This window comes from Athene noctua, chromosome 4 (genome assembly GCF_965140245.1).
Source record: "Athene noctua chromosome 4, bAthNoc1.hap1.1, whole genome shotgun sequence".
Taxonomy (NCBI): domain Eukaryota; kingdom Metazoa; phylum Chordata; class Aves; order Strigiformes; family Strigidae; genus Athene; species Athene noctua.
The window spans coordinates 35,508,505-35,526,918 of NC_134040.1; the positions used below are offsets into that span (position 1 = coordinate 35,508,505).

At 49.3% G+C, this 18,414-nt stretch overlaps 1 protein-coding gene across 1 annotated transcript; it reads right to left on the reverse strand.

The window, feature by feature from the left end:
• Positions 1-6,195: 6,195 nt before the first annotated feature.
• Positions 6,196-16,297, reverse strand: REELD1 (reeler domain containing 1). The gene is made up of 7 exons (XM_074903864.1): positions 16,188-16,297; positions 14,451-14,671; positions 13,337-13,559; positions 11,578-11,735; positions 10,553-10,853; positions 9,808-9,871; positions 6,196-7,216 (listed from the first exon to the last, which is right to left on the reverse strand). The coding sequence occupies exons 2-7, from the start codon at positions 14,668-14,670 to the stop codon at positions 6,542-6,544; spliced, it is 1,641 nt and encodes a 546-aa protein (XP_074759965.1). The 5' UTR covers position 14,671; positions 16,188-16,297; the 3' UTR covers positions 6,196-6,541.
• Positions 16,298-18,414: the final 2,117 nt, after the last annotated feature.

The following is an 18,414-nucleotide window of genomic DNA, read 5'->3' on the forward strand; positions in this document are numbered from 1 at the left end:
CAGGCCTTTGACTTGAAAAATTTGGACCGATGGTTGTGTTGGGCACTTTTTTTTTTTCAGTTCAGAAAATTACACAAGAGCTGTTGAGCCAGGATCCTTCGCCTCGAGGGATCTGTGAGTTGGTTCCCTCAAGTCGCTGTGTCACTGCACCCTTGGCTTTATCGGGGATTTGGCAACTGGGCCGCAGCTGGGGACTGGAGGTAACTGGTGCCTATGGAGGAACCGCTCCACTCTTCCCTGCCCCAGGTGATGGGCTGCAGCCAGGCTGGCCGCCGGCTGCCAACAGAATTCAGCTTCTGCACGTTGCTTCTGTCCTTCTGTGTGTGTGTGTCTGTCTGTCCGAGTGTGTCTGTCAGCATGTCTGTCTGGGTGTGTGTGTCTGTCTGGGTGTCTGTCTGTCTGTCTGTCCAAGTGTGTCTGTCAGCATGTCTGTCTGTCCAGGTGTGTCTGTCTGTCCGGGTGTGTGTCTGTCTGTCTATCCAAGTGTGTCTGTCAGTGTGTGTGTCTGTCCGGGTGTCCGTCCGGGTGTGTGTGTGTGTCTCTGTCAGCAGGTCTGTCTGTCCGGGTGTCTGTCAGTGTGTGTGTCTGTCCATGTGTGTGTGTGTGTGTGTGTGTCTGTCAGCAGGTCTGTCTGTCCGGGTGTCTGTCTTTCTGTCCTTCCGTGTGTGTGTGTGTGTATGTCAGCAGGTCTGTCTGTCCGGGTGTCTGTCTGTCTGTCCATCCGTGTGTGTGTGTGTGTCAGCAGGTCTGTCAGTCCGGGTGTGTGTGCCCTAGCCCCGGCGGTTCCCGGGCAGGCGGGGTGCCCGGTGCCGGCTCCCCCCCGCTCCGGCCCCGCTGACGCCCGGAGGCGGAGCCGTGCCCGGCGGGGCAGCCGCCTCGCGCGCCCCGTGAGAAGATGGCGGCGCCCGGGCGCAGCGCGCGGCGGGGAGGAAGCTGCCGGGCCTGGGCCCCGGCGGTAGGGGGCGGGCGGCGGGGCCGCGCTCCGCCGCCATCGCCGGGGCAAGCCTGCCCCCTGCCGGCGGCGCGGGGACGCGCTCGGCCCGGCAGGATGGCGCCTCTCGCGGGGAAGGCGACGGGCAGGCACCGGCGGCCGAGGCCGCGCTCTCCCCGCCGAGGCGTCGCCCGCTTGCGGCTGCGTCCCCGACCCTTCTCACCAGGCTGTTGCTGCGGTGAGAGGTCGCGGTTCACGCGTCTGCCCGCGGTGTTGGCGCTGCCTTAGGCACTGGGAATTCCTGGGGGCGCGTTGCTTGGCTGGGTTAATTTTTTTTCCACTTTCGCGTAATAAAGAGCAGCAAGTCCCATCTCCTGCCTTTCCCTCCGTACCAGCAGCCGAACGTTCTCAGTACCTGTCCATTGCTTCCTAATGTACATCAGCGCACGCTGATATACAGCCAGTCTGATCTTTGACTCGCCTTTGAAATAGTGACACATTTTCTCAACAACAAATTAGACTTTGACATTAGAAGGTGCCCATCTGTAATGGATATTGCAATCTGAAGATTCAAAGAGACTATCGGTGATCTTTGTCCTCAGCCGAGTAAGCTGGAGTCTCTCTTCCCTCCTACATGTTATTTGATTGTGGTACATAACCTTGGGATGTACTAATAATCATTAGTCAGAGCTGATATATCCTTTATGGGCCTGCCCCGCTCAGGAAGGGAGACATTCTCTAGAACAGCAGTAAATCAGCAAAACACGCACTTAAATATACAGTAAAATGTGGTCTGAGACACGATCCTTCATACATCATGTAACAAAATGCTTTATTGAGAGTTGCACACGTGCTAATGAGGAAAGAGGGCTGCTGCGAGGAGACCTGCAAAAGAGAAACGATTTGGTGGAAGTGGGGTGGGGGAGGCGGGAGAGATCCTCAGCAGCTTGTGGTCCAAGGGCAGTCGTGACTCCCCAGGTCCTTCTCTGCCCTCTTGTAGGTGATGTGGTGCCTCAGAGGAGCTGGCAGGAGGGATGGGATGGGGAGGAAGGGAAGGGAGCCCTGCAGAGCTGTCCAGATGTGATGGCTGGCAGACTGGGCCTTGAGACCGTGGCTGGGGCAGCGGAGCGGGTCCGGCTTGCCAGGAGGAGCAAGGGGGCTTGTTCTGCTGTCCACCAGCCTGGCAGGCCGGGTCACTGCTTTGTCACTGGTTTTTGCTAGTAAAAAGCTGTCTTTTTGCAGCTGAATGTTCCAGGAATCATTAGAGCATCTCCTCATCTTTTTTACGGGCATTTCTCATTGTTATTTAAATCTAAGTGAATAAATACTACAGGCTTCTGCAGCTCTGCCAGGTTGCTGGCTAAAGCAGGGGCAGACCCTCAGGGGTGAGGGAGGTGATGAATCCTCACCCCTCAAAAAGGCACCCAGGCATTATCTCTCTGTCCTCAGTTTGCTGGAGGATGTGCTGAATGTTTTACTCTCTGGGTTCCTGGCCTTGCTGCTTTGCCTCCTGTGGTTTGTGTGATCTTAAGCAGCTGCAGAAACCGTGCCAAAAGAGCTGGCCAAGCCACCCACCCAGATCTCAGTAATGCCTGGGACCTCTTCCCGCACTGTTCTGGGGAGAGCACCACTGCCTCTGCTGAGAGCCTGAGCTTGCCCGTCCCTGCTGACCATGAGAGCTGGGCCCACAGGGCCTTGTGCCTTCTCCTGTGACTATTGTCACCCATTCTGGAGCTGACCAAATCAGTACCTGTCTGGCTTTTTTGCTTACTAGTGACATGGAGCACATGGTACGAGGTGCAGCTGAGGGAACTGGGGGTGTTTAGTCTGAGGGAGGCTGAGGGGAGACCTCATCGCCCTCTACAGCTCCCTGAAAGGAGGGTGAAGAGAGCTGGGGATGAGTCTCTTGAACCAAGTAACAAGCCATAGGACAAGAGGGAATGGCCTCAGGTTGTGCCAGGAAAGATTTAGACTGGATATTAGGAAGTATTTCTTTACAGAACAGGTTGTGAGGCATTGGAATGGGCTGCCCAGGGCAGGGGGGGGGAGTCCCCATCCCTGGAGGGGTTTAAGAGTTGGGTTGACATAGTGCTTAGGGATCTGTAGTTGAGAAATGTCAGTGTTAGGTTAATGGTTGGACTGCATGATCTTCAAGGTCTTTTCCAACCTGGATGATTCTGTGATTCCATAATTCAACCAATGCATGAAACGTCCATGATGAGTTAACCAAGCTTTGGGCCAATGGCATCGCCTCACCACATTACGTTTAGTGCCACTGATGTATTAATATCAGAGGGCTACCATCCTCTGCTAACTGCAGCTGGGGTTAATAGAGCAGATACAGCATTGCATGAGACAACATCTCCAAAGCAGAGGGGGAACAGATTTATGGAAGGGCTTGATGATGGACAAAACCAAACCGATTTCAGATACGATGGGAAAGTGGCAAGAATCAGTGATGGTGTTATACACTCAGCATGCTGGACTGATGGTTATGGGGCAGTGGTTTATATTTTTGTGGAGCAGAGGGAAAGCAGGAATCACAGTGACACGAGATGGGAAAATGAGTATGCAAGTAAAGGCATGATGAACAGGCACACTTGTATGCAAGTTAGTTATTTCTAAATTTATTTTTTTTTGGTTAGGATAGCTCGAGCATCTTAATGGCATCAGAGGATTTAAGTCATGGGGTTTACTGCCAAAACTTCATTTGATGCCTGTTTAACTGTTGGGGAGATAGACTCAGGATAGGTGTGCATCAGAGCTCAATGTGAGCTGCTTTCCACACCTTTGGTCAGTAATTGTGACCAAACTGTAAGTGTCTAGACTTTTACTTTACTAGACTTGTACTGTAGACTTCCTAGTAGGTAGTGCTTAAGCTCAACTTATTGAACATAAAAAGCCCTGTCCCTTTGCTGAGGGATGGCAGCCCAGGCGTGGGCCACTGACGGTTGCAGACTGACCCGTGCTGGAGGAACTGAGATCCCATGATTCCAGCAGAACCTCTGTGGCCAACACAGCCTTGCACCTGGAGAGGGAAACATGGCAAGTCTCACTTGTCCCTCCAGTAAATATTAGAATGGTTGGTGCCTTTCTTTTCCTAATTCTGTCATTTTTTTCTCCTAAATCTGTTTGAAACATGACCACAGATGAATTTCCATACAAAGTGAGTAACTTAAGATTGGGGCTTTTAATAAATTAATCAGTGCCCATGTTTTTACCAGCCTTAATAAGAGGTAAAACCTCCATCCCTCTTGTCATGGCAACTACAATAAACGAAACATCATTCAGAAGTCAAGAAAAAAAACACAAGCACTTTAGGTCTCAGCCAAGTCCGCAAAGTAGGAAAACTCATTACTAATTCAAAGGATCTGTGTCTCTCAGAGCTCACCATTACTGGTTTTACTAATAATAATATTGGAACTGCATAAATTTAACAGAAGGCAGAGTCTGGCAGAAGGGAGAGTGGTGTTGAAGTGCTGCTATCCTCATCAGACACCTCCATGAGGCCTTCACTTGTCAGCCTGGCAAGAAGCGGTGCTGGGTCGTGGAAAAAGAGCTGGGGAGGGGAAGGTTATAGGTTTATAGCTATAGAATCTGGCCACATTAAACCTAGAGAGATAGTGGAAGGGGCCATAGGTATTTGTAATTTATTCATAAACAGCTATGCCATCATAAGACACTTTTTAAAATAATATGTGATAGTTCTTTAAATATTTAAGATTTTGTTGACCTATTTTCTCAGTTAATTAGGATTTTTTTGGCTGCATTAACAATGACTTAAATGCAGTCTGCCTCAGTCACTACACAGTTCAGTTACACTGGGTTACAGAAATGTGTTTTCTTTCTAAGGCACGTGACACAGGAGAGGAATTCCATTGTAGGTGTCTAGACTTACAAACCAGGACTTAAAAACCTGTAGACCTCCTAGTAGGTATCGCTTAAGCTCAATTTACTGAACATAGAATCATTCACCTAGCATCCTTTTGAGCCTAAAATAAATGTCCTTTCAATTACAGCAGTGAAAGGGAGTGGAAGTGGAAGGGAGCGGCCATGGTGCGGCCACCCTTCTCATCAAAGGGCAGTGGTTAAGACCATCAAGCTCATCTCTGCAAGCTGCATTTGTGAGTACACTTCTTTTCTTACCAGAAAGGTAAGAAGGTACACTTCTTTCTAGGCTTGCTAGGCCTAGAAGTTAACTGGACAGAAACTGGGCCATGTGTGTAGTGCAAAGCATTACATCACTAATCACAGTACAATGGTCAGAAACTAGCTCTTTCTGAATGCTAAGAGAAGGCACTGTTAGCAAAAGATGCGCCATGTTCATCACACTGCAGGGGCTTGGATAGGTGAACGCATCTACGTCCCTCTTGTCTCCTCTGAAGTCAATGGCAAGGTGAGGGAGGACGTGAGAGCAGATCTTTGACTGACTGTCAAGCATGAAGATGGCCAGCTAGTTGGAGGTGGCCACAGGGCCTTCCTGACAGAGGGGGAAGTTGTCACCAGGGAGGATGTGTGAGCCATCAGGGTCCTGTCATTACTGGCTTAGCTCAAGGGGGTTGCTGTGGGCTGTGAAATAAGCTGCAGCACTAAAATTTAAGTCTGTCCCCCATTACACAGCTTGGGGACCATCTAAGCCCCTCCACCTTGGAAAAGGACACCAGAAGAGATGACTCCTGCTCTCTGAAGGGCTCTAAAACGTACATCTTAAGAATATCATTATCAGACCTATTTCTGGCTCTTTCAAAGTGCAGTAAAATAAACCTTTATCCTTTCTGTCATCACCTCTCCTTCTTAGAAGGTGTCAAGGACCTTCATGTTTTCCAAGGGCTGTTTTAGTGGCCTCCTGCAGAAAACCACATGGAGAGAAGTTTGCACAACCTCAGAGCACGAGGATGCTCTTAACTTTCCACACAGCCTTTGCTGGGGATCTCCAAAGTGACCTAGGAAGGGTACTTCTCAGTGCATGTTTCTGCAGAGTGTTACTGAGCTGACTTGAAGTAAAAGACTAAGTAAATGGTGGCTGTCGGGCTTCAACAAGATTCCTCATCAGGTGCAAATGGACAGGAAAGGTTTTCTTCCATTTGCACCTGATGAGGAGGAATGTTTCTCCCCGAAAGCTGTGTCCGCCACCCTGTGTTTTGTTCCCATAGATCAATTCAGCGTTCTTTGAATCAATGTTCTCCACTAATGAATTAATTCCTTTTTATTTTCAGATTGAAACTTAAAATCTACTGGCAAATATTTTGTCAACTGAGAGATACCAAGTGTACAGAATCAAACCTGTAGCTCATAAATGAAAATTGTTGGGTTTATACTAGGGATTTCTAGTTCCTAGAAAGAAATATAAAACTAGAAACTTTTGCTGAGATTAAACAGGAAACAACACTACAGTGCAGAGGAAGAATTTCTATTTTTGGCTACACCCTTAAGGCAACAGAGGAAGCGTATGTCATGGCTGCAGTGACAGCTAATGAGCAGATATACAATATGAATTGCGGTGAGTGTAACACACTGAACGATCTATCAACTTCTATTTTCTTAGCAGCTGTAGCTTAGATAATTTTGACTAACAGCTCTGTCTGAACTGGCTGCTTTGAGTTTGTTTGCCTAAATGGCGGCATGTAAGGGAACTCCACTACAGCTTGCTATGACCTGTGCTGTGCAGTCTGGTCCGTCCTCTCCTACACCGGCCACTGTAGCACTGCTGATGATTGTCTTCTTCCCGCTGCTTGAGGGGCTGACCCAGTTGTACTCGGCTTGCACCAGGACGAAGCTGTTCTCCCGGATCTTTCGGAAGCACATCACCTCCCCGTTTTCTCTGACAGCAATGACGTCGGGGTCGGGCTCGCTGAAGGAGACCTCTGTCCGCTTGTGGCAGTGCTGGGCGCAGACACAGCGCACGGCAGCTGCCAGCGCCAGGCCCAGGGCGGCGGTGCAGACCAGGAGGATCCCGAGTTGGGCTGCCAGGAGTCGGGTCCCTCTGCCAGGGTCTTCCCCTTTCCCAGGAACAGCGGATTTGGGAGCTGGTCTGGTCACCCATGGTGGGGTGTTCCCACCCACTGCTGCCTCCTCGCCCCTGGCGCCCTCCTCCTCCGGCTGCGGTCCCGGCTTTCTTTCTGCCATTTGCCTTGAAGCCAGTGACAAATTGCCGGCAGCGTTGGTGTCGCCAAACCAGGCGATTGTTGCAGCAGTGTCCCCCAGGTGAGCGTGTCCGTGCAGGGCAGAAGGAGACGCTGTCGCATGCTGGGAGGCCTTCAAGACGGCCCCGCTCTCGGTACTGGCCTTCAAAAGCAAAAACAGGATGAGATGTGCAGTGAGGGAAGAGAATGGGGCTGATTAGGTTCTCACTACCTGTGTCGTGGTAGAGCTCTGTATTTCTGTCATCCAGGTGTCACCCTGGCCTTGGAATAACCCTGCTCCATCCCCAGATTACTCAGTAGCTTTTAGAAAATGAAGCATTCAGCCCTGTTCCATCCATACTGGGATTGCCATGGGAGGGACAAGACATTGGGAGCTAGTCCCCGTGGGGCAAGGCAGAGCAGGCTGGAGGGGGAGAGGTGAAGGGCACAAGCGGAGAGGAAGGTCACTGCTTTGCCTAAGGAAAGGTCTACAACTCCCATTGTGGTGGCGGTGGCATTTTTCCCAGGCATCGTTATCACAGTTCCCACCTTGAGTGATGCCAGGGTCATGCTGAAAGGACAGGTGTGATCTTCCTGGCCAAGCTTCGTGTTTAGGGTCACACTGGTCCCACTGGGATTCAGCATTGCCCTGCTGAGGCTGTGGATCGAACCATGGAGTGGAGGTACCCAGGAGGCTTGGGATGGCTTCTGACATCAGCGGTTTTGGGGCAGTATGTACAACTTGTGAACTCTCCCCAAAGCCCATCTTGCTTTCTCAGTCTACACAGCCAGTTTGAAACTGGTTGCTACTCAGCATTGCTTAACCACCCACTTTAGTGGGAATGACTGTTGAGTGCCGCTGTTCCTCAGGGCTCTGCCTGCTGCCACACACTGTATTTTACCCGTCCCAAAATGATAGCCACTCCATGCCAGTTCTGCAGCCCAGGCTTTGCTGCAGAAGTCATCCAAGGCTAACTGTGAAACAATCATACAATTTAGGAGGCCCCCAATGAATTTTTCCATTCCCACTGTGCACCTGGATCCCCATCCAAAACCTGAAAAATGTACTGGAGTTCTTTCTTTGGCTCCACTGAGATTTGTACCTGGCCCTCAAGTAGCTGGCTCTTCTCCAGTGTGTCCAGCCCAGCAGGCTTTTTCACACATCCATTAATTACACCAAAGAAACTCTCACCCTCTACCATCCTTAGCGATTTATAAAGCTTGCTGGGAAGGCCATGTGACAGGAGCACAAAGCTGAGCTAAGAGCCCTGGCAAGCTGTGAAGCAAAGTAGGGGAGGGTCAGAGCATCCTTTGTGGAGGAGACAGTTTCTGAAGGTGCTAGTAAGATACAGTAGTAAATAAAAGAATTTCAGTGGCTGAACTGCAAACTGTAAAGTAGCTGGCTGACAAAGTTAGGATTGCATGTGTTTGGATCACTTACCCTCAAAATGCAAAGGTCATACTGTAGGGATATACTGCAGTATTTGGGACTTCGAGATAGAAAATGGAATTGCCTTGCCCTATCTCACCTCATTTCTCCTTTCTTTTTGTACTTTTGTTCTCCTTTCTTTCCTAATTTCTCAACATTTTTATTTCGTTATGCTTTTCTGGTCTTGCCCTGTGCAATAACTCCTCCTTTCCTTTGGTTACCATCTTCTGCCATTTCTCCTCTTCTCTCCATGGCTACACCAGATGCTCATGTTACACGACTCGACTCATTCTCTATCCTCTGCTCCTTCCTGAATATTTCTGCCTTATTCTCTGCCATACGGCCCCTTCCTCTTTTATTTTCTGTGAGATTACTCCTCTTACTCCTGTGGCATCCTGAAACCAAGATCTAGTTCTTTATTTTCCTTGTATTTTCATTCTCTTCATCCCCTGCGTATGGGGCTTGCCCTGCTAACTCTGTACCCCATGCTTCTAAGCTGTCCCTGCTTTCCATCTTCTCCACTAATTCCCACCTGACCATTCTCCTCTCTCCTTGCAGCCCTGGTATTCTCCAGTTTCTCTCCCTCCTCTTGCTGTCCTTTTCTTTTTCTACCTAATTCCTTGCATGCCCTTTCTAGCTCCCACATCTCTTTCCATCTGTACAGCCACCCCTCTCCCCTGAGGCTGTGGTCCTTTCACACCTTTCTGGGCTTCCTCTCCTGAGGTCACCCCTTCCCAAAAGGCGCTCCCACCTGCTTATCCCGTCTGCCAGCTCCTTGTCTTCCAGCTGTCTCTGGTGGGTGCACCCCATGCCTGTGGCTAACCCCACCATCACCACCACCATCACCTCTGCCTTTCTGGTCCATCCTCCCAGGCTGACCCTGCCCTCAGGAAGCACACAGCTTCCTTGGCCGTCCCCAGGAAAGATGAAGTCTTCGACCTCTGGTGAATGCCATGGCTGGTACCTATCCAGCACCTCTGCAGAGGAAGATCTCAGCCTTCCATGGGAATAAAACTTGTGTTTCCAGCCAAGGCACATCGAGCAGCCTGTAGCCGTGTAGTCATATGGAAAAGTTGTTTTGGTTTGTTTTTACAGCAGGGTTCATAAAAACCCAGGCAGCGAGCTCAAAAGGAAAACAAAAAAGAGGTATAAAACCCAATTGACAGTTAAAGTAAAAAACCCTAAAATTCTTTTAACAGTCTCAAATGTAGTTTTAGTCACTTATGAGACTTATGTGGGCTGCTTGGTGCTGTGATGTAGTAGAGCAGTTTTATCCTCATCTTGTCTTAGACCTTTTTGTCATCCTCCCCGTCCCTGTTGCTTACCTGCCGGTCTTCTTTACACACCAAACACAAGTGTGGGGTGGCAGCGCTGGCAATGCTTTCAGCTCTAAGATACAGAGAGAGGAAAGGCAGGGTTAGTAAGTGAGGCATGTCGCTGCCGCTCACGCGGGAGTCCCTGGCTCTGCTCCACTGGAGAAGCATCCTGCTCCCTAGAGCAGCCTCGGGATGCACGCAGTCACCACAGGGCTGTACAGAGCTGTATTTTTAATAAAATATCATTTATTCCTATCCCCATCATTTTCACCCACAATATGAAATGTTGCATGAAAGCTCATGTGGCCCAAACCCTCTAAGACTTCTGAGCAGATATCCTCAAGCCCAGATTTCATAATTGCTTTGAATTCTTTCCTCCTTTTCCCTGCGGACAGAGAAATACGCCTGCTGTGTTCACCTTTTCACTGCATATTTGCACGTGCTTTTAAAAAAATATTCTAGCAGTCAATAGTTTTTAAATCACATTTTTCAGTCATCTGGCCAGTCCTCTGCTAGGCTGAGCAGCTCAAGGTCAGGTTTTTAAGTGTTTCGGATTTTCTCCCTGTCACTGTCTGTCACATACAATCTCCAAAGGATTATTTCTCAAAATTTCCTGAAGCAAACACCCTCTTGCCTGCCCCCCCCAGCCACAGATACCTTCCTACACAGACCCTCACTCATCTGCTGGAAAACCAGTGCTATTTTCCATCCCCAGAAGGGCTGGAGAAATAACTCTTCCCACCGCCTAGTTTACCCCTTGGAGGTGCTGTAGCTGGAGGTGTCGTCTCGGGAGAGGAAACCTTGCAAGGGGTCTGCCGTGCTGGGTTCTTGGGTGGGGAGGGATGTCTCCAGCCCCTGGCCTCTGGGCTCACTGCTCCCGCCGGACACAGCCTGCGAAGGCCAAGCCAGCTGCTTCAGCTCAGCCATGAGACGGGCGTGGGACCCGACACCAAAACCTGTCTCTGGTGCCGGCGTTGCTGCGATGTCGGTGGGGCTGGCTGGTGGTATGGGGGGTTGCAGGGGGGAGCCGGTGGCAGCCACGGGTGAGGTGGGACCTTGTCCAGCAGGGAGACAAAACAAGAAGCAGGGAGAGAGGAGCAGAAGTCTACTGCCTTTGGTTTGTTTATTTCAAATCCCTCTTGGTGTGAATGCTTGCCAGGAAGGATCGTAATAGTGACTTTTTTTTTATTTTCATGCCACTTAATTTGAAGTGGGAACCCAGATGGAAAGTAAAGCAGCAAAGCCCACTGCCTAAATTATGGTCAAGTAAGATAATTAAAACTCAGTCTTGGTGCCATGCCAAAAATGCTGAGACACCCACCTGATTTGGGTATAAGAAAATTCTTGGAGCCTTTTGCAGACCAAAGGCCACATAAATACAACTAAACACATATGTGAAGGGCAATAGTCACATTTAGAAACAAACGTCTTCCTTTATTTAGACAGCATTGCTAACTGCACTTGATTGTCTTCAGGAGCTAAGGTTTTAGGTCAAGTACTCTGCATTTTAAGGTTTGCATTGAAATCGTAACATCTGGCAACCCTGTTTATCCTTCTGGTACCCTCCTTGAAGCTGGCTCCATCACCTTGAATGCTGACCCATGCCCTCACTTCAAGGAGTTGGCCACAGCCATTGCTGGTCTCCCCGACGGCCACAGGAGTTAAATGAATCCCTCCAGCTTGTTTGGGTCACTTGTGTTCAACGCTTGCCCGGAATAAGCGGTAAAACTACTCTGTGGGAAGCGGTCAGTAAGAAACCCCTACCTTTGCTTGCCATACCTGTGCGGTGTGGGTCAGCTGGTCCCTGCGAGGGCATGGGAGTTACAGGGTCAAGCTTCTTGCTGCTGCCAGCAAGTGTTTTGTTTTTCCCTTGCTGAGCCACAATAGCAGATTCGATCTTTGCCCAGTAAACAAAGTATGACTGGACTATGGAGATGCTGTTAAAACATAATTAGGGAAGAATTTACTGGCTTTACAGAATTAACAAAACACCCGACTGTTTAGCTAATCACAAGGATCTGAAGACAGAAGCAACGGAAAAGTATTTTAAAGGATTAGACCATCACACATTTTGTGTTACAAATACAAGATACCGGGTCCCAATATGGGGTGAAGAGTCACCACTCATAATTAAGATCAGCCAAAAAAAGTGTGGGAACTTAAATTAAAAAAAAAAAAAAGCTATTATATTTGCTGTGTTGATAGACGTTCATTTGGAAAACTTGGACTAGCTCTGCTTATAATCTTCCGTAGGCAGGGAAACATCAATGGTATTTACTAATTAAAACAAGTCAATGTAACTTGTACAAAGAGCAGAATAGGTATGAAAAAAGAAAAAAGTCTGTCTTCTCAGCCGTCTGATATTTGAGCCTGCCTAACCCTCTGCTTTTTGGCAGGTGCCAAAACTGCATTGGCCAACCTTTAACTGTTCACCCGGAGAATCTTATTTAAGCTGGAGATTTTAGGACAATTTCAGTTCAGATTGCTCAGCTGCTTCTGAGAATTAGCTAAGGGGAAACCAACCCGGGTCTGCCTGTGCCAGATGACCCTTATGAGGCATTTTTAAGCCTAACAAGGAGTTTTTCTGGGTGCCTTGGTAGGGAAAAAAGGGAGAAGCTATCAGAAATCAGTTTGGAGGGTCAAAATCCAGAGGATGAAGGAAGCTTCAAAACAGGTAGCTAGGAATATGTGTCGGGTTTGGGTTGGGTTTATTCAGTTGCTTGAGTTTTATGTTTGATTAATAGTATTTCCCAATCTAAAACAATGGGCAAAAATTCAAAATGCCAAGCAGCAATATTTCTGTTTCAATGAATTTGTGTTGAATCACAATGAGATGCACAAACCACGGCGCTCACCAGAACGCTTATGTTTTGGGAAGCAGCCAAGGATCTGGCCAAGCAGCTTCTAAGTGGTTTTGTAAAGTCAAAACTTGACAATATAATCTCTTCCAAAATGAAAAGTCACTGTGCTTCCTCTAAGACATCCAGTTAGAAGACGTTTAATTTCATTCCAAATCAGAACCAAAGTACTCGGACAGTTTGGGACATTGGTGCAGAGATGTCAAGTGTTGACCCAGTGCTCACTTTCTTCTTCCTACCGTGAATAATTCTGTTTACATTTAACTGTTTTTAAAACCACTCATTTTTAATTTATTTTTTTTTTTTAAGTAGTGATATACAAGATTATTCTGTAGGCAGGGAAGTCCTGTGGACTACGTTATTTAAAAAGACAGGCAACATGATTACAGTTCTCTCTTTATGCCTTAATATTTCTATTTCCTAAGCGCTTAGGCTGTCATCTTTCAATGTATTTATTCTGAGAAAATAGTGACCATGTAAATAAAAAGCAGCACTACCCAGCAGATATAAATGGTGATTTATATACCAGCTGGGATACTGTTGCTGCGTTTGATTAAGTATTTAGCTATATGGGGTTCGAGATATATAAACCACTGTGCTGGACAAATACAATGGAAAAATAAAGCCAGGCCTTTAACTGAGAAGACACAAATTTTGGTTAGGAACCAACATGTTCTTACAAAAATTTGATGTCTCCAATGGGTTGGTCTGGTGCTTTCCATACAAAGGACAGGTTTCTCTTCAGTGACTTGTCTGAGTGGGTGACGGTGTCGCCATCTTCAAAACAAGTCAGCAGCTTGGAACCAGGAGGGATGAAGACAAATGTGCCAGCAATTTCATTGTTAGACACTTTGCGAGCTTGAAGCAAAAAGCCCATAAAATCCCGGGTGCTCCTCACTGTCACTGCAAGACAAAACACGGGACATGAAGGGATTTGCCTCATAGTTACAGGGTCAGGTGTTTGCAATGGAGTTTCTAGTGTGAGCACTGAAACCAAAAGAAAATTCTGTGCAACAACAACAAAAATATCTTACTGTGTTTGTCTTCCCTTGGTCTGTCTTGGACAGACATGCTGGATGCAGGAGGCCAGACTTTAACTTTGCATGTGTAATTGCACACAAAACTTGCTTGAGTCTTTTTTACCCCCCTGCCCTTGATTATAAGCCACTAACCACATTGCGTTAGGCAGCATGCAGCCATTTTTAAGGAAGGTTTGGGTATCACCCTATATATATGCATAAGCTTGTACGCTGCCCTCGGAGAGGTTTTATTTTGCATGGGTATGAGCAGGCAAGCAGCCAGGCTGGGGAGTGCTGCCTCTCAGCTCTATCTGCATCTGCCTCAGGAGCAACGGTGATGGGGACGGGGCATGCTGCCCACTTGTCCGAAGAGTCAGGCGAGTTGCCCAGACCCCTTCGTGCAGTGCAGAGGAGCAGGGAAGGCGACTTCACCCTCTGGAGGTGCCTCTCATGCGCCATCGCAGGTAACGAGGTCCGGTATGGTTGAGGCACAGCTGAGATAAATGAATCCCACCCAAAGCATCCAAACTTACCAGCTGCAAACAGTTGGTCTGCAATGTGGTGAAAACCTGAAGCCAGCCATTATTTAAGAAACCTTAGGCCAAGTGCTGCAAACACAATCCTGTAAATACATTCACTTCCTCAGGACAAGGGAGGTGGCATAGCTCACTCGGAGCAGTTATCCTTCTTCCCAGCCCTCACAAAGATTAACGCCATCTCTTGAGATCAGTTATCCTGTATTTTTCAAATGCAGAAGGGAGAAGCTGTTCCTTACCTGGAACCCTGTCACCTGGTGAGTAGAAGGACATGTTGCTGTGGACAGTAATGTAGTTGTTGCTGGGGCTGTGCAGCTGCACTCTCAGGTGCCTGGGCATCATGTCGGCGCAGGCGGAGAGGCTCGCGCCGTGCGAGAAAGCAGCTGCATAGGAGACCAGGCACAGGGTTGTGTACGCCCAGCCCACAACAGTGATGTGGGCTCCTCGGCAGTCCTCCATCCTACGGTGGAAAGCAACAAGCAGGTTTATTTCCAGGCAGCGGCTTCAGCAGCCTGTGAGCCCGTCTGGCGCCTTTGAATGAGCTGAGCTCCAGAGCTGCCCTTCCCGAAGCCGTTAAACGGAGGAGAATAAATGATCTCTGTGGCACATGGAGCTGCCTAGGTAATCTGCAGCATTTCACATTTTGAAGTAAACTGTTGAGGCTGGGAGGGGAGAGGCCCCACAAGAGGATGCATTTCTTATGAAGTTGCCCATGGAGAGGGTGTTCGGGGAAGATTTGCTCTAAAAAGTGACATTTACAAGGAGAAAAAGGCTCTGTACAACCACATTCAGCACACTACACCACTCCCAGCCCAAATGTACAACCTGATCAATGGGGGAAACATCTACCCTTAGACCTGCAGAGGTGTTGCAGGCCCTGTCCCAGTGGGTGGGGAGCCGTGTCCCGCAGGGACAGCACGCCCCTCGCTCTGGCCTGCGGGAGTGCCTTTTAGCAGCCCACGTGTCATGTCTGGGGGGTGCTGGGCTGTTTGTGACCACCAGACCCATCCCTGGCTGCTCAGCAGCATTTCGGCTTGTCCTTCTTGGTCAGGGGTTGCTGTTGCTGACAGAATGGCAGCAATGCTGTCTTTGAAGTCAGCATTGGAAGCCTCAGATAAATGGGCAGCTGTTTTGGCTAATACCAAGATTTCTCCTTATTCTACAGTTTTTAATCCAAGCAAGTACTTGTTCTTGACACGGTTGACGTTTAATATTGGGTATGCCGTGTCTTTAGTACCTCTCGGGCTGGCAGAAAACACATTTCCAGATTAGCTGGAGTACTGTGTTATTCTGATTTTTCAGAATGAAAGTGAAGCTGGAGAACAAGTGTGCAGTATTTGTTGTAATGGGTATTATAAGGCAGGTAGGCCTGCTTTTAACATAGCACTTTCTAACATCTTTTCAACATGCAGCTTTTCCTGGCTTAGCTTTCATTACGTTTAGTCAATAAGCAGATATAAATAAATCAAAGGAAACCAGAGGCTGAGGTCTAGCTTACACCTCCATCTCTAGCACTTCTGAAACTTGCCAGCTGACTGACAAACCACCACTGCACGCAAAGCAGGTCGTGCCCAGCCTGAAGCAGGGAGCAGACGGATGCAGTTAAGGTTTCACGGCCGACCGTCGTGCCGCTCCAACCACTTTACACGCCAGAAGATGCTTGTGGGAGTCACGGCAGCCTTCGCTAAATATCCCAGGGCTGCAGGACCAGCGGCGGGGTGCCTCCTCCGCGGGGAGTCGGCCTCCCCTTGAGGCACACCTCAACCTCCCTTGCTGGATCCGATTTCTCGCAGGAGCTGACGCAAGGACTCCTGAGCAGCAGCTCTTTCCCTGGGGTGTTTCCCAGGCTGTGCCGCTGTTTCCCATTCAGCCCCCGGGCTCCCGCCTGTGCCCTCCGCGCTGGGGCGCGGGGCGCATGTGGGGCCGCGCTCCCCAGGGTCGCCCGGGCTGGGGCTGCCGGTGCCGCCGTCGCTTACCTCGGGACACGGAGGCTGCCGGGCTCGCTGCCGCCACTGCCCTCCCGGCCTGCCGCACACCCATCCTTTCAGCGACCTTCTTCTCTTTTTCCTCTAATGGGAAGCGCAGCAGCTGTTACTGCTAATACCCACCACCTACGGCAGCTCTGTGCCAGTGCCCAAATCCTGCCTTAATCATATTAGTTTTCCTCTTCACATCCCACCCATTTTTTTTATTTTTTTAAATTTTTTTAATCTCCAAGCTTCTACAATGAAAACAAAGGCAACTAGCAGGGGCGGGGGGCAGCAGCAAGCCGTGGGGTTTTTGTGGGACACCCCGGGGCTCCTTTGCAGAGGTGCAGGAGGATCAGACTGTTGCTTGTCCCATCACCCTCCCCACACTCCCCCCCTCCTTCCATGCTGAAACTTTACAAAGCAAAGCCACATCAGCTCCCTCTAGTCCCTGACCCCCGAGCAGTGTGCCCTTGTCTCTCACACTTCCGTGGCAGTTATTTTGGCAGCAAAAGCAGAATTTTGCTAGAAAGGCTGGGAAGGTGCATCCCACACACCAGCCCTGCCAGGAGGAGCCATTAACACCCCACAAGCCCACCAGAGCCAGCATGGGGGACTAAATATGCGTGGCTGTCCCCCAGCACAGGAGCTGCATTTAAGTCCAGGTTGTCACCCCTGCTCCTTGATGGAGCTACGCTACATCCATGCCAGGAGCCAATCCTCTCCCTGGGCTTCCCAGCTCCTCCTTGGATCTGCCTCGTCGCTGCAGACTGCTCTGGTGATTGGAACTCTCAGACAACCCTGGCCACTGTCACCAGGCTCATTCTGCTGCCTGCCACCGGCTCCTTGCTCGCAACAGATGGAAATTTGGGTCCAATTTCTTGCCAACATTAGAGCTGCCATCGGGATGCTGAACAAACTGCTGGCAGCTTGTAGCCCCAAGTAGGGCTAGAGGAATGGAGCAACAACCCCACTGACTGGCTGGCTTTTCTTCCGGGGATGGCCCTGTGGTGCAGGAAAGCTATTAAAGATGGAGGGGCAAAAGAGCACTTGGTGCCCTTTAGTCCTTCTCCTCCTCAGATAAATGTGTGTCTGATGGCTGAATGAGTTCATGCTGGTGCTTAGGCCACTCTACTTGCCGGACACCACAAAGCTGTGTCCTGTCCCATGACTAAAGGAGATACACCAACACGTAGGTGACACTGCCGCATCCTGTTTCTGCAGATCCATTTGATCTTGCTTGGAGTCTGACCCCAAGTGCTGTTTCCATCAGACTGCCCTGCTTTACAGTCTGTCCTTCAGAAGTGAAACAAGGTTCTGGGTAGGCACTGAGGTACTACTGCTGACATCTAACTCATTTGAAAGCATGGGAACTGGTGGTACTAGGCTCTCAGTAGCCTGGTCTCCTCTGCATTTGGAAGAGGCCTTATAGTCACTGAATTTCAAGATACAATGCAAGTCTTCTAGTTTTCTTTCCTTTTGTTAGTGGCAGCAGAGAGTAGTTGAGAGAAAGGGTGGAAAAGTTTGCATTATTGCTGCTGTTCTAGTTTGTAATTTCCCGTACTATATATACAAAAGAAAGTACCTGTATGCTATATTAATGACTAATCCTTTCCTGAAACCAGCTGGTCTCTTAAGGCTTTTCCTTACTAACTTATTCCTAAGCTAAAACTATCCCTTGCTTATAATTCCAGAGTAATAAAGCAGCAGCTCCAGACCTCTGACAAACTTCAGGGGAAACACCAAAGACGTCACAGCCCTTCTGGCACAGTGGCCAGGTCTGAAAACAGGATTCCAGGTAGGTATAGATAGGTCTTTGCATCATGGCACAGTGTTATAGCATTGCACGGTCCTTGTCAGCTGCTGTCACACATTGGGTGGACACACATTTTCCTTATGCCAGCTCCAGTGAGGATCATTTCTCCATTGGCTGAAAAAAGGGGAAAAGCAGCAGAGTGCAGATCCCTAAACAGTGGTGTCAGGTGCTCCCTGGAGCTCGGTGCAAAGCTATGGGGAGAAGGGCTTCAAAAAAATGATACCTGGACCCAGCCCATCTGTAAGAGCATGGGACGCACCGCAGGGCTGAGCTGGCTCTGCTCGCTCCCAAAGCTGGCGGCAATCTCTGGGAGGGCAGGGCGCGCTGCTGAGGCGGGTGCTGCGAGCAGGTTTAGCAGCACCAGTCAGCAGAGCTGCACGGTGCTGCCTGGACACAGCGTTAACTGCTGGGCTGATCAGA

Bases quoted from the DNA above. Each gene is read 5' to 3' on its own strand.
- REELD1 (XM_074903864.1), bottom strand. From the start codon at position 14,670: ATGGAGGACTGCCGAGGAGCCCACATCACTGTTGTGGGCTGGGCGTAC. The intron at 13,560-14,450 runs GTAAGGAACAGC...TTTGTCTTGCAG, and splicing joins ACCAGGTGACAGGGTTCCAG to TGACAGTGAGGAGCACCCGG. The intron at 11,736-13,336 runs GTAAGAACATGT...ATGTTTTAACAG, and splicing joins ATTGGAGACATCAAATTTTT to CATCTCCATAGTCCAGTCAT.